The 16,295-nt window shown below is 45.7% G+C and overlaps 2 protein-coding genes across 2 annotated transcripts; both read right to left on the reverse strand.

Moving 5' to 3' along the window:
- Positions 1 to 1,730: 1,730 nt before the first annotated feature.
- Positions 1,731 to 5,397, reverse strand: LOC126992947 (protein RRP5 homolog). Its single transcript, XM_050851777.1, has 5 exons — positions 5,389 to 5,397; positions 4,787 to 4,936; positions 3,446 to 3,649; positions 2,212 to 2,365; positions 1,731 to 1,855 (listed from the first exon to the last, which is right to left on the reverse strand). Exons 1-5 carry the CDS (start codon positions 5,395 to 5,397, stop codon positions 1,731 to 1,733), a joined length of 642 nt encoding a protein of 213 aa, XP_050707734.1.
- On the reverse strand, positions 2,372 to 12,578 carry LOC126992948 (protein RRP5 homolog). Its single transcript, XM_050851778.1, has 12 exons — positions 11,181 to 12,578; positions 10,754 to 10,871; positions 10,298 to 10,565; positions 9,677 to 9,753; positions 9,004 to 9,164; positions 6,975 to 7,248; positions 5,502 to 6,372; positions 4,787 to 4,936; positions 4,292 to 4,475; positions 3,403 to 3,649; positions 2,908 to 3,303; positions 2,372 to 2,808 (listed from the first exon to the last, which is right to left on the reverse strand). Exons 3-7 carry the CDS (start codon positions 10,548 to 10,550, stop codon positions 5,581 to 5,583), a joined length of 1,557 nt encoding a protein of 518 aa, XP_050707735.1. The 5' UTR covers positions 10,551 to 10,565; positions 10,754 to 10,871; positions 11,181 to 12,578; the 3' UTR covers positions 2,372 to 2,808; positions 2,908 to 3,303; positions 3,403 to 3,649; positions 4,292 to 4,475; positions 4,787 to 4,936; positions 5,502 to 5,580.
- Positions 12,579 to 16,295: the final 3,717 nt, after the last annotated feature.

Consider the following 16,295-nt stretch of genomic DNA (forward strand, 5'->3'; position numbering starts at 1 on the left):
TTTTTTTTGTCTCCTTACTGCGCATGCGTGGCCCGGTGTTGTATGAAAAAACTTCGGGGTATGAAATAGCTTCGGTGATGAGATTTCATACTTGGGTCATGAAAATTAAAACACTAGGTTATTATTTTTTATGCTACTCAAAAATCAATACATCATTGAGCAAAATCATTTAACTTTGCCCCAAAAATGATTATTCACTGCCTCAAATTTGATATTCCATATTCGTTGGTGAGCATGTCATGGTATTGAAGGCACCCGGTGTTGTGTTATTTGTTGTCCCATCGTCAAAAGCTGGCGCTTTTGTGTACAAACACTGGTCTCTCGTGAACTGCGCATGCTCAAACCATTAAGTGTAGCCCTGTACAGTCTCACAATGCTTTTTTAACACATTAAGAGTTGCTGGAAAGCTGAATCAAACATACAGTACCACCATCCTTGCTGTTTCTAGAACGACGTACACTTTGTACATATAAATACAACTCGTACAGAGTGTCGTCCTAGAAACAGCGAGGATGGTGGTAGTTGTACTATATGTCTGATTCAGCCTTCCAACAACCCTTACTTACGGTTTAAAAGCTTTGTGAGACTGTACAGGTCTATGCTTGGTGGTCTGAGCATGCACCGTTCACGAGAGACCAGTGTTTGTAAACAATTTTTGACGGTGGGGACGCCAAATAACACGACACCGGTTCAGGCATTTCTAGTATCAACGTCCATATGTACGTGTCAACGTGTGGTTTTAAGGTTTTGTAAGTTTCCTAAAATACAGATAATGAAAATTTGAATTCATCAATGTTGTTCTATCTGAAATATCAATATAATATCGTTTTCGCCATTTTACTTTAAGGACTAGTATTTACTCTATCTCTGTATTCATTCCCATCTAGTGCTTGGGCAATGTTCTCCGTCCCCACATTTTATTGTCTTATTGTCCAGGGGGAGGTACCGCCCCCTCCCTTGTTGTGCTTTCCTTCCTACCATTGTATCTTTTTAGTTTCATGGTGCTACCTCCACATGTATTAATAGTTGTATAATCACACTCTGTCCTGCCTGGGGGTTGGGATGGCATGTTCCTCCCTTCTCCCTTGTTGTTTACCTGCAACAATAAACTATCAATCAATCAATCAATCTATCGGACTTATCGCTAGCTAGTATCGGAATTGTGGATTTATATCGGGTATCGGTTATCGGTTATCGCCTATATTTGTGTCTCTAGTTAACGAATATCAGTTATCGCCATTAAGGTTTTTCATTATCAGTTAATGGTTATCGGGAATAAGGTTTCCTGTTATCATGCCCAGCTATGCCCTCAAGTCTACAAAGCAAAAATGATGCCCAACAAGACCATGTCATTACCCCACTATATTCTTGTTGATCGTCCCCATACAACTTTTGACTGAGGAATAACATAGCCCCTTTGACAAACAGCCTCCATGTAAAAGTTGTCCCTCTAGCCTTGGCCTCAGCAGAATCTATAGAGCAAAAATGATGCCCAACAAGACCATGTTATTGTGACTACCCCACTGTATTCTTGTCCAAGTTGATCGTCCCCATAAAACTTTTGACTGAGGAATAACATAGCCCCTTGACAAAAAGCCTCCATGTAAAAGTTGTCCCTTTAGCCTTGGCCTCAGCAGAATATATAGACCAAGAATGACACCCACGGTTACATCACACCAGCCTCACCTTGCCCCCTCAGTGTCCTTGGCCTTGGTGAGCAGGTCCACCTGTCAGACACTCCAGATGTCCAGCCTCTTCCAGTAGGTGCTGAGGAGGGACTCAAACGTGGTCCGACCGCACTCGGTCTCCCCAAAGCGAAACTCAAGCTGGCCAAACCGGTTGATGAGCTCCACATCTGCAATGTGAGAAATGAGGCCCTTAGATAAAGCCTCAGTCAGGAGTTTTAATGTTTTTTACGATAAAGGAAGCAGCTCAAGGGGAAAAAAAAAAAAAGCCTGCTAATCACTGCTCCTATAAAACAGAGCTTAGAAGAGTGGCCAAAAGAAAGCTAAGTTTCAGGAAGGGTGTCTTGATGGTACATAAAGTCTAGTGTAGAAGACAACAAAGTATTCCTAGGAGCTGTAGCCTTGGTGTGAAGAAGGCTGATGACAAGGCCCCAAGGAGTGCACTACATGGGGCTTTGAGGTGACAAAATGCACTGGAAGGCTGGATAAACTAAGTGACAGCTTTGAGTGAGGAAGAGAGACTCACGGTCCTTCTTGTCGAGAGAGCGCAGCGCCCGCTCAAAGAAGCGACGTCCCTCCCCAGCCATGATGTGACTGAAGAAGAAGAGTCCCGCCTTCACCCACACACTCAGCTCCTGACTGAACTTCTTGGACATGTTGAAGTACACCCTCTCGGCCTCCTGGAGGGACACAACGCCATTAGCACCAGAAGCTTATTGAAGGCTATTGCTAAGGACATAAGATAGAGTTAACCCCTTGACTGCAGATTTTCTACAACATCACCAAGCTACAGGAATGGAACAAAAAGTGGCAGCCACAATTCAATGAAGAAAAATGTAAAGTCATGCACCTTGGGAGGGGATATCCAGCACACCAATACCACATGGGAAACACTCCACTATCCACCACAGAGGCAGAGAAAGACCTGGGAGTGTATGTTACCAGGCTACCAGTGAAGGGATATCCAGCACACCAATACCACATGGGAAACACTCCACTATTCACCACAGAGCCAGAGAAAGACCTGGGAGTGTATGTTACCAGGCTACCAGTGAAGGGATATCCAGCACACCAATACCACATGGGAAACACTGCACTATCCACCACAGAGGCAGAGAAAGACCTGGGAGTATGTGTTACCAGGCTACCAGTGAAGGGACATCCAGCACACTAATACCACATGGGAAACACTCCACTATCCACCACAGAGGCAGAGAAAGACCTGGGAGTGTATGTTACCAGGCTACCAGTGAAGGGATATCCAGCACACCAATACCACATGGGAAACACTCCACTATTCACCACAGAGCCAGAGAAAGACCTGGGAGTGTATGTTACCAGGCTACCAGTGAAGGGATATCCAGCACACCAATACCACATGGGAAACACTCCACTATCCACCACAGAGGCAGAGAAAGACCTGGGAGTGTATGTTACCAGGCTACCAGTGAAGGGATATCCAGCACACCAATACCACATGGGAAACACTCCACTATCCACCACAGAGGCAGAGAAAGACCTGGGAGTGTATGTTACCAGGCTACCAGTGAAGGGATATCCAGCACACCAATACCACATGGGAAACACTGCACTATCCACCACAGAGGCAGAGAAAGACCTGGGAGTGTATGTTACCAGGCTACCAGTGAAGGGATATCCAGCACACCAATACCACATGGGAAACACTGCACTATCCACCACAGAGGCAAAGAAAGACCTGGGAGTGTATGTTACCAGGGATTCTCGCTCTCAGCATATACCATGGCCATGGCCAGGTGGACCTTGAGCTGGTCGTTAGTGGCCAGCGCCTCCCGGTACGCCTCGGCCACAGACTCTGGTCCGCCGTAGAGCACCTCCAGCCTCAGCAGCACTGTCCACACGTTGAGGCGCTCCTCCTCCTCCTGTGCGTCCATCACCTGCAGGGCTCGCCGTGCCACTGCCTTGGCCTTGTCCACCTCGGCACTCTGGGGACATGCCAACACAGCTTCACTATGCTGCCCAATAATCCAGGGCAAATTTTTCCTATTCATTTTATTGGTAACTCTTTCTTTCACAACTTGCTGTCCAAATAAAAAGCAGCGATCCACTGATGGAAGGAAAGGGAAGGGAGGAAAAAGGGAAGAATGAAGGGAAAGGAAGGGGAGAAGAAAATGAAGAATGAAGGGAAGGGAAGGGAAGAAAGAAGTGAAAAATGAAGGAAAGGGAAGAATGAAAGGAAGAATAAAGGAAGGGAAAGGAAAGAAGAAAATGAAGAATGAAGGGAAGGGAAGGGAAGAAAGAAGTGAAAAATGAAGGAAAGGGAAGAATGAAAGGAAGAATTAAGGAAGGGAAAGGAAAGAAGAAAATGAATGTACTTTAATGTGAGAGCTGTGTTGAGGGTCTCCTCCTGAAAGAGATCAAGTTATAGATAGGGAGACACACACACAGAGGAAAGTGCTTCTAGAATTTACTTACAAAAGGAAAGAAAGAATGGAGGCACTGCTTAACTCTTGCATTGGGAAGCTGTACCTCAAGGTGGAAACTGGAAACTGATGAGCTGTAGCAAATTCTAATTTTTTTTTACTCATGAAAGGAAAGACAGTGCCGGCTAACTCTTGCATTAGTACCTCAAGGTGGAAACTGACGAACTGTATCCACACGGCTGATGAGTTTGGACTACCCTGGAGCATGGTCTCAAAGTCCATGGCTGACTGTGGCGAGCGCCCGCCCCTCCTCCAGCCGCGAGAACTGTTGCTCCTCCTCCTTGGACTGGGCTATTATTTCTGACTTCCGCATTCTCCTCTCTTTCTTCTGTTAGTCATAGAGAGAAAGGTGCCTCAGGATAACATAGGGGAGTGAGCTATGGGGCAGCATGAACCTAAATGCACATAGTTACAAGGTAGTAAACAGACCCCTTCATCTCTTATCCTCTTTCTGTTAGTGTTAGGAGGAAGGGACATGCCTCAGGATAACAACTAGGATGGAGGTACAGGGCAGCATGAACCTAAAGGAACATATCTACAAGGGAGACTCATCTTGGTAGTAAACAGACCCCTGGAAAAACAACACACATCAACAGGAGATCAATTTCACTTTATAGGACAGAATCAATCAGTACAAACCTTTGGCACGTCTTGGTCCTCACCGTCTGAGGAGTCCATGAACTTCGGCGTGTCGGGAACTTCGCACACAAAGCCTGTTCCCAGTGTGAGGCAAGGCTTGGCACCGCTCACCTCACCTTCCACCTCATCACCCTCACTGGCCTTCATCTCCTGGGAGGGGAAGACAACACTGTTTGAACTTTGAATCAAGATATATTCAGGGCCGGATTATCCTATACGCCAAGTACACCATGGCGTATGGGTGATAATGCGTGAAAGTCGGGATGGTAAGAATTTAGGACTAACCGCGAAACTCGGATAGCGTGAAACTCGAGAGGGCACTGTATATTCTATGCTCTTATGCTGCTGGTGCTGAGTGCTAAGAGGGAACATCAGGTTATATGAGGAGCATGTCAGACCTGGGTATTGGTGCATTAAAAAATTGTGCAAGGCAAGCCACTGATCTCAGGGAGTTGTGTGGGCTTCAGGATTTTGTGAGTAGGGTCGTGAGTGGAAGAATGTTGGGAACCACTGCTTTAGATACCTATGTGTAACAGTGTGTGTGTGTGTGTGTGTGTGTGTGTGTAATTGTATGTCCATAAATCTCCATCAAGAAAACCTACGAGCGCCATGAGCTGAAACGTAAAAAAAAAATAATGATAATAATAAAATAAAATCACCTAAAAAATCAAATAAAGGTTGTGTATGTGGAACAATAGTACATGGCATCACCCACCTCGCGGCTGTCCTCGCTGGGAGAGCTGTCGGCCCCTTGCTCCACCCCCTCTTTGGCCTTATCCTGAGAGGCATCCTTCTCAATTTTTGAGAGTGAGGGTGACGGGTGAGCCGGGCACCTTGCTGAACACCACGGCATTCATGATCTCGTCCCCTTCCTTCAGCACCTCCATCAGCAGCTGGCACTTGCTCGGGTCATCCGAGAGGTGGTGAACAGGTATGGAAGCCTCGACGTTGTGGGGCAGGACAGTGACTGTGATAGCGTGCGTCCTCACCTCGTCCACCACACACCTGACTCTTGCTCGCACCTCAACCTTCCTCGCTGACTTGGGCGCCCTACTCAATGGCTGAACGTCCTCGTCAACCAGGAGACTGAGGGTGATGTTCTGCTTCTCGGGGGACACCTTGAGGACCCTGCAGCGAAAGACTCGTCCCTCGTGGAATGCCGAGGCTAGACTCATGCCCGACTCAATGCCGACCTGCGACCTGGGGACGAAGCCTTTCATGTCATTTTCACGTCGTTTCACGAGGAGGCCCTGCGGCAGCACCTTGATGACGTAGCTGATGGTGAGTGTGTTCTCCGCCTCTTGCGAGTACTCGGTAAGAATGAGCTCCTTGGCTGTAACCAGCTGGGACTTGAGGGTCAGGAGAAGGTGCTGTCTCTTGGAGTTGACCTTGAGCACTCTGGCGGTGACCTGGTCCCCCACGATGTGCTTTCGCTCGGGGTGCTTCATGGGGCCGTCCGTGAGGTGCAGTGAGGGCACGTGGCCACTCATCAGCTTGCTCACCGCCAGCCGTGCGCCGTTGCTGTCGTAGCTGTTGACGGTGGCCTGCACAACCTGCCCGGGCTGCAGCTCACTGTAGGCAATGAACTGAACAAGAGGAGTGTCACTTATAGAATGCAGATACTATTATTATTATTACTGAAATACAGAAGAGGACATTTAGGGAATATATATTGAAAAAAAAAAAGATATGCCTTGAATTCACAAAGCAATGAGCTTAATGAGAATGATATGTCAGTCATGGTATAGTGTGATATTACTATTACTGAGACCCATAATATGACATCATGCAAAAAATAAATAAATAAAACAAATGATATCCCTTCAATTCACTGCAATAAATTCCAAAGTACATTTAAGACCAAGTAACATACTGAACAAGTGGTTAGTGGTTCCACTCCCCCTAAACCCAATACCTTAACTATATATGAAAGAAATTCCTTGCGTCCGGACTGTCTGTCTTTTATTATCAGTAAAGGAAGCAGATCATGTGTGTGTGTGTGTGTGAATGGAGAGAGAGAGAGAGAGAGAGAGAGAGAGAGAGAGAGAGAGAGAGAGAGAGAGAGAGAGAGAGAGAGAGAGAGAGAGAGAGAGAGAGAGAGAGAGAGAGAAATAAAAAAGCCTGCTAATCAAAGAAAGGCAAAGGCACTGAATAATGGCAGTCTAAGTCCCACTAGTAATCCACTCACCTGCCGCTCGAAGACAGACTTCTGCAGTGTGACAATGAAGAGTTGGTCCATGTGGTTGTACTTGAGGAGGCGACACGGGACCTTCTTGCCCACCCGGAAGTCTCGGTTGATGTGCATGAGGACCTTGGTGTTGTCGCTAATGTGGTTGGCCGAGCAAAACCCTCGAGCCTTGCCGCCTAAACTCAGGAATATGCCACTGGGCGAGGACTTGTAGATCTCCGCCTCTTGAACGATGTCTCCAATCTCATGTCCATCCCTGGGGTCCTTGGCAAGGCTAAAAACACAAAAACATAACCATTATAGATTCCAGTCATGGTGGTGGCATTATGTACAACTGACATGCATGCATTTGGTGAAGCATCTCAGCTATTAACCCCTTGGCTGCAGATTTCCTACATAAGACATCACCAAGCTAAAGGAATGAAACAAAGAGTGGCTGCTACAATTCAATGAAGAACAATGTAGTCAAGCACCTTGGGAGGGGATATCCAGCACACCAATACCACATGGAAAACACTCCACTACCCACCACAGAGGCAGAGAAAGACCTGGGACTATTATGTTACCAGGCTACCAGTGAAGGGATATCCAGCACACCAATACCACATGGGAAACACTCCACTACCCACCACAGAGGCAGAGAAAGACCTGGGACTATTATGTTACCAGGCTACCAGTGAAGGGATATCCAGCACACCAATACCACATGGGAAACACTGCACTATCCACCACAGAGGCAGAGAAAGACCTGGGAGTGTATGTTACCAGGCTACCAGTGAAGGGATATCCAGCACACCAATACCACATGGGAAACACTCCACTATCCACCACAGAGGCAGAGAAAGACCTGGGAGTGTATGTTACCAGGCTACCAGTGAAGGGATATCCAGCACACCAATACCACATGGGAAACACTCCACTATCCACCACAGAGGCAGAGAAAGACCTGGGAGTGTATGTTACCAGGCTACCAGTGAAGGGATATCCAGCACACCAATACCACATGGGAAACACTCCACTATCCACCACAGAGGCAGAGAAAGACCTGGGAGTGTATGTTACCAGGCTACCAGTGAAGGGATATCCAGCACACCAATACCACATGGGAAACACTCCACTATCCACCACAGAGGTAGAGAAAGACCTGGGAGTGTATGTTACCAGGCTACCAGTGAAGGGATATCCAGCACACCAATACCACATGGGAAACACTCCACTATCCACCACAGAGCCAGAGAAAGACCTGGGAGTGTATGTTACCAGGCTACCAGTGAAGGGATATCCAGCACACCAATACCACATGGGAAACACGCCACTATCCACCACAGAGGTAGAGAGAAAGACCTGGGACTATTATGTTACCAGGCCACCAGTGAAGGGATATCCAGCACACCAATACCACATGGGAAACACTCCACTACCCACCACAGAGGCAGAGAAAGACCTGGGACTATTATGTTACCAGGCTACCTGTGAAGGGATATCCAGCACACCAATACCACATGGGAAACACTCCACTACCCACCACAGAGGCAGAGAAAGACCAGGGACTATTATGTTACCAGGCTACCAGTGAAGGGATATCCACCACACCAATACCACATGGGAAACACTCCACTATCCACCACAGAGGCAGAGAAAGACCTGGGACTATTATGTTACCAGGCTACCAGTGAAGGGATATCCAGCACACCAATACCACATGGGAAACACTGCGCTATCCACCACAGAGGCAGAGAAAGACCTGGGACTATTATGTTACCAGGCTACCAGTGAAGGGATATCCAGCACACCAATACCACATGGGAAACACTGCACTATCCACCACAGAGGCAGAGAAAGACCTGGGACTATTATGTTACCAGGATACCAGTGAAAGCCAAATCCATGCCAATTGCAGCGGACAGGTTAAGTCAGGATATGAAAACTGATCTATGCTACACTCAACTAACAATATAGTTACTTAAGCCTCATACATAAGGCAGTACATCAATAAGCTTTGACACCAGCGACAGCATTCCGTACTCACCCCGTGGTGCAGACATTCTTCTGGAGGGTGAGATGAACCACCTTGCTGAGGGGCATGACGTACAGCACCCTGCCCCTCACGCTGCCTCCGAGGCCGTACTGCTGCAGCCGGTCAAAGGGCTGGGCCAGGTGCGGGGGGCTCACCACACCATTCAGCCCCGCCTACATGAGGGTGAGCGCGTCGCCTCGTATCTGGGGAATGGTTGGAATCCAGTAGACCCTCTATAAGTACGCAAGACATGTACCAAAAAAATTCATACAAAATGGAGGTGTTATTTCAATGAGATTTATTGTGTGTGTGTGTGTGTGTGTGTGTGTGTGTGTGTGTGTGTGTGTGTGTGTGTGTGGAGTCAGCTCAAGGGAGTACTATATTAAAATCCTTGAAAATAAATGCATTAAATTTAATTAGATCTTGATTCTCTCAATGCAGTATCAGAATAACTGCAACTCACCTGTTTTGGTGGGACAGGCTAACAATGTTTTAATATCAGGCTGTTTTTGACATGGAAGTTCATATGTAACTTGAATAATAATAATAATAATAATAACAATAATAATAATAATAATAATGATAATAATAATAATATCAGCCTTGGTAGTGCAGCAGCTGTCTGGCCCTGAAGGGGAAGAAAATAGATACATTGCTGATTAGGGAGTTAGACAAGAGTGCCTACCTTTGAGATGGTAGTGTTGACGGCAGTGCCCGCGAGCAGGAGTGCCAAATTGGTGGTGTGGCTTAGGTCCAGGGTTGCTGAGCCTTGGGGTTGGCACTGAGGGTCAGGCGCAGGTTGTCTTTGGTGTCCCTCCCAAAGATGTTTGTTAGGACGCAGCGTAACACACTGCACACCCAAGTGTCTGCAACGGTGCGTGTCAGTCAGGCAGAGAGTACATGACTGTTAAGAGTGGGATAGACACATAGCCCATCCAACCTCATGAGGGAAAATAAGGACAGTAAATGAAAAGTAGAAAAAGAAGAAAAATAGAAAGCAAAAGAAGAAGTAAAAGAAGAGAAAGAAAAAGCAGCTAAAAAAGAAGATGAGCAAGAGAGACATAACAAAGGGATTAAAACATAAAAGTTTGGGGACACAAACTGAGGAAAGAAGAGTTGGCAAATATTGTTGTTCATTGTACTAGAAACTATAATGTACAAAGCATGAAACAGTAATAGTATGACAAAATGCTTACTCTAATAAAGCCACAGTCCTTGTAAATGATTCAAAGCTGCTCTTTATATGCCAACAACACCAAGAGAGAGAGAGAGAAAAAATAAGCGTAAAACAATCTATGGCACCTACGAGCCTTATCCGTGTCCTCCCTCTTGAGGAACGCTGCCTTGATCTTGGGAATGCCTGTGTCCATGACATAGCCCTTGTCCTCCAGGCTGGCCACAGCACAGGGCAGCACCAGACCCTTCTCCAGGCACGATGCTGAGATGCCAAAGTTCGCCTCATTGGGCATTAGTGTGAGACTCACTGTGGACAGGGAGGGAGAGGAGGACTGAAGGTTACTGGTTGGTGCAGGAGGCAGTATGTTGAAGTCTGGCAGCATTGGGCACCGGAGAGGCTGAGGCAATGGACAGAAATCATTGGAAGTGTATCATTGACCGTCAAACCTCAGAAAGATTATGGGAAAGTATGTTGTTAAACAGAAGATGATGAAGGAGAATGATGATGACAGGTCTAATGCCATGTGTGTGTGTGTGTGTGTGTGTGTGTGTGTGTGTGTGTGTGTGTGTGTTCAGGCCAGCTCACCCCAGGTCATGTTGTTGACCTTCTCGATGGACACCACACTGCACACCACATGCTGGCCTGGCTGATACAGCTCCTGCAGGGCCTGGATTTCCTCCTCCCCCTCCTCATCATCCTTCAGCTGGAAAATACAAATAAATAGAAAAATGAATGATCAGGTCACTGTGGTGGAGTGTAAAGAAAGAATCCAATGACACACAAATGTTTATAGACATATCAAAGGGGGAAAAACTGTGCTGGTGTATTTTAGCCTTGAACTTGAGCACATTCAAGGTGTCACACAAGAATGAGCAAGAAAAGAGTAACAAAATGAAACATAAAATAATTTGTAAGGCAATACAAGAAAACTCAATGAGTGTACACAGTCACTCACACAACTCATGACCATTCTCAGCAATACTAAAGTAAAACTGTCCTTGGCAACCCTCACCTTGGACAGAGGAGCCGTGTAGGGCCGAGAGATGTTTGCCAGGCTGATGCTGCCCACCAGCTTATGGGGCAGACTCACCACCAGCTCCTAGTCCCTCTCCTCCAACACACAGCCCAGCAGCACCTGGCCAACCGTCAGGCTCTGCAGGGGAACACACACACACACACACAACCAAACAAGAAAATGATACTCCATAGGATATAATGATGATTTACAACTGACATTAACCCCTTGACTGGGGATTTCCTGCAAGAAGACATCACCAAGATAGAGGAATGGAACAAAAAGTGGCTGCTAAAATTCAATGAAGAAAAATGTAAGTCATGCACCTTGGGAGGGGATATCCTGTATACCAATACCACATGGGAAACACTCCACTATCCACCACAGAGCCAGAGAGACCTGGGAGCATATGTTACTAAGCTACCACTGAAAGCCAAATCCGTGCCAATTGCAGCGGATGGGTTAAAATATGTTACATTCATGCTAATTTTTCTTTTATTAATCAGGGCTTAGAGCAGGGGTTCCCAACCTGGGGTACATGTACCCCCAGGGGTACATTTGCACTTTTCAGGGGGTACATTGGGTCCGAGAGAATAACCACTACTGTACAATACACGGTGTTGTAATCTGCATTCATATTGCACAATGTCGTGTTTTTTCAATTTCCTCATTTTAGTAAGCAAAACTGTTATTTAACTTAAATTATATCGTCAGTTTACACATACAGATTTCATTATAAAAATAACATCAAAATATTACAGTTTCGTGGTTTTTTCCAGGGGTGTGGAGTCGGAGTCGGAGTCGGAGTCGAGGAGTCGAGGAGTCGGCTACTTTTGGCCGGAGTCGGAGTCGGAGTCGGAGTCGGAATTGGAGTCAGAGTCGGAGTCGGAGTCGGAGTCGGAATTGGAGTCAGAGTCGGAGTCGGAGTCGGAGTCGGAGTCGGAATTGGAGTCAGAGTCGGAGTCGGAGTCGGAGTCGGAGTCGGAATTGGAGTCAGAGTCGGAGTCGGAGTCGGAGTCGGTAAAAATATGAGCGACTCCGACTCCTTTACGTGCTAATTTTTTTAGTAAAGATTTCACTTCATGGAGATTCTTACAAATTGGGAGAAATTGACGTTTTGGAAGATATGTCCAATCAAACAGTCTGCGGGAATATTGGTATTTTTAATATTTTTTCATGCTTTTTATTTTGTATTTTCTTGAGGATATACCTTAAGGAAGGAGGGCGGTACATGCCGCAACAACCACCCTGACAACAGATAGTACAGGTATCCCTTTTGCCATATTTTATGGTGTTTTGCATGAGCTAATGTGTATATTTAATTCTATCATGGAGGATAATTGCTAAGTGATATCCAAGGATGGTAAAAAATATATATATATATATATATATATATATATATATATATATATATATATATATATATATATATATATATATATATATATATATATATATATATATATATATATATATATATATATATATATATATCATACTGTAAAAAAAAAAAAAAAAAAACGGAGTCGGAGTCGGAGTCGCAACCTTCAAATTTCCTGGAGTCGGAGTCGGAGTCGCAACATTTAAATTTCCTGGAGTCGGAGTCGGAGTCGCAACATTTAAATTTCCTGGAGTCGGAGTCGGAGTCGCAACCTTCAAATTTCCTGGAGTCGGAGTCGGAGTCGCAACATTTAAATTTCCTGGAGTCGGAGTCGGAGTCGCAACCTTCAAATTTCCTGGAGTCGGAGTCGGAGTCGCAACATTTAAATTTACTGGAGTCGGAGTCGGAGTCGCAACCTTCAAATTTCCTGGAGTCGGAGTCGGAGTCGGAGTCGCAACCTTCAAATTTCCTGGAGTCGGAGTCGCAACATTTAAATTTCCTGGAGTCGGAGTCGCAACATTTAAATTTCCTGGAGTCGGAGTCGCAACATTTAAATTTCCTGGAGTCGGAGTCGCATCATTTAAATTTACTGGAGTCGGAGTCGCAACATTTAAATTTACTGGAGTCGGAGTCGGAGTCGCAACATTTAAATTTACTGGAGTCGGAGTCGGAGTCGCAACATTTAAATTTCCTGGAGTCGGAGTCGGAGTCGCAACATTTAAATTTCCTGGAGTCGGAGTCGGAGTCGCAACATTTAAATTTACTGGAGTCGGAGTCGGAGTCGCAACATTTAAATTTCCTGGAGTCGGAGTCGGAGTCGCAACATTTAAATTTCCTGGAGTCGGAGTCGGAGTCGCAACATTTAAATTTCCTGGAGTCGGAGTCGGAGTCGCAACATTTAAATTTCCTGGAGTCGGAGTCGGAGTCGCAACATTTAAATTTCCTGGAGTCGGAGTCGGAGTCGCAACATTTAAATTTACTGGAGTCGGAGTCGGAGTCGCAACATTTAAATTTACTGGAGTCGGAGTCGGAGTCGCAACATTTAAATTTACTGGAGTCGGAGTCGGAGTCGGAGTCGCAACATTTAAATTTACTGGAGTCGGAGTCGGAGTCGCAACATTTAAATTTACTGGAGTCGGAGTCGGAGTCGCAACATTTAAATTTACTGGAGTCGGAGTCGGAGTCGGAGTCGCAACATTTAAATTTCCTGGAGTCGGAGTCGGAGTCGCAACATTTAAATTTACTGGAGTCGGAGTCGGAGTCGGAGTCGCAACATTTAAATTTACTGGAGTCGGAGTCGCAACATTTAAATTTACTGGAGTCGGAGTCGCAACATTTAAATTTCCTGGAGTCGGAGTCGGAGTCGCAACATTTAAATTTCCTGGAGTCGGAGTCGGAGTCGCAACATTTAAATTTCCTGGAGTCGGAGTCGCAACATTTAAATTTACTGGAGTCGGAGTCGCAACATTTAAATTTACTGGAGTCGGAGTCGGAGTCGCAACATTTAAATTTACTGGAGTCGGAGTCGCAACATTTAAATTTACTGGAGTCGGAGTCGGAGTCGCAACATTTAAATTTCCTGGAGTCGGAGTCGGAGTCGCAACATTTAAATTTCCTGGAGTCGGAGTCGGAGTCGCAACATTTAAATTTACTGGAGTCGGAGTCGCAACATTTAAATTTACTGGAGTCGGAGTCGGAGTCGGAGTCGCAACATTTAAATTTACTGGAGTCGGAGTCGGAGTCGCAACATTTAAATTTACTGGAGTCGGAGTCGGAGTCGGAGTCGGAGTTTTGAAAATCCGACTCCACACCCCTGGTTTTTTCCCTAAATTTCCCAAGGGGTACAGAGGAACAAAAAGGTTGGGAACCCCTGGCCTAGAGGGATACAGCTACATCTCATTATTTTGCTACTCTGTCCTCCATCTCTCACTAAACATTTTAATCTGTCATTTCCAGGGTTAGCCATCTGCATTACTGTGGTCTCTTCAACACTGATCCATTGCCACAACCTTACTATTCCCAATGCTGTAACTGAAAAGGAAGACAGCCATCCCCCATCCACAGACTATTATTATTATTATTATTAATGAGATTCATGAAACTGCATCACGGGAAAAAGAGAAAACTGATATACACACAAACAAAGTCTATTCAATATGCAGACACTGATATGAAAAATTAAAAATGAGACAGTGACAGAAGAGTAAGGAAAAGAATGATAAAAAAAGTACCAACAGAGCATTAGCCTGTACCTTGTAAGTTAACGGCTGGACATCAAGGGCAGACAAGTGGTCAGCCTTGGGTGTTTTCTTCACATGGACCTCTCTGTCTCCCTCCTGCTGCTTCTTCTTCTTGCCTTTACTGCCTTTCTTTTCCTTCTTTACCTTGACCTGAAATAAATAGAAATATGTTTGGAATATTCCTCGTCAAACTTAACCAGTAATAATGGTGATCAAATTACAAGGCTATGTATATATAAAAAAAATATCCAGATGGAGACGGAAACAAGAGAAGTGAATGACTAACTAAAACAGCAGAAACTTGGTATTTGTCTCACTCACCGAAAACAAGTCGCCTTTCTGCTTCAACTGTGTCATGGCTCCCCTGCAAGACAAGGTAATATGATGTAGTAATAATGACAGCACAACAAAATGTTACATTAATATCATGCACACGACCCTTCCAGCAATGTTATGGCTACTACAGTCATCCTTATCTCTGCGACACACAGTCCACCCTATTCCGTAACCATACCCACCATTGGTCGGAGGGTGAGTGGGCGACATCATCGACCGTCTAGAAAAGAAGAATGCCTTAAACGAGGGACAGCACGGATTTAGGAGAGGTTGTTCCTGTCTCTCACAGCTACTGAAGCACTACCGAGGAATACTTGAGGCAGTGAAGGATCGTAGGAACGCAGACATCATCTACCTAGACTTCGCCAAGGCCTTCGATAAGGTGTACCATGGGCTACTGGTACACAAACTCAGGGCTCATGGTATCAGCGGTAACCTAGGAAGATGGAGCCACAGTTTCCTCACAGGCCGAACTCAACAGGTGTCAGTCCAGGGCAGTTTATCTCGACCCAGCCCAGTCAAAAGTGGCGTTCCTCAAGGCTCGGTGCTGGGACCACTACTGTTCCTGGTCATGATACAAGACATTGACCAAGACCTCCAGCATGCGCAGGCCACATCCTTCGCAGACAACATGAGGATCCTTAAACATGTACAAGCCCACGGTAACACTGCCCTGCTACAAGCTGACCTAGACCGAGTGATAGCTTGGGCAGAAGAGAACAACATGCTGCTAAACATAAGAACATAAGAACATAAGAACGCAGGAGTCTACAAGAGGCCGGTAGGCCTGTACAAGGCAGCTCCTTTGACCCTAAGCTCCCGTGTATCTAACCCCACCTAATATCGCTGTCCATGAATTTATCCAGTCTATTTTTGAATGTGACAATTGTATTGGCACTCACCACATGACTGCTAAGCCTATTCCACTCATCCACCACCCTGTTAGTAAACCAATTTTTGCCTATGTCCCTGTTGAATCTGAATTTATCCAGTGACAAATTTGAAGCACTTAGATATGGCCCACTACAGGAGCTGAAGACCACAACAAGTTACATCTGCAACCAGCAAACCATCGAAATCAAACACCACGTCAAGGATCTTGGAGTGTATGTGAGTGATGACGCCACCTTCACATTGCACTACGACAAGATCACA

Source organism: Eriocheir sinensis, unplaced genomic scaffold (assembly GCF_024679095.1).
Source record: "Eriocheir sinensis breed Jianghai 21 unplaced genomic scaffold, ASM2467909v1 Scaffold529, whole genome shotgun sequence".
Taxonomy (NCBI): Eukaryota; Metazoa; Arthropoda; class Malacostraca; order Decapoda; family Varunidae; genus Eriocheir; species Eriocheir sinensis.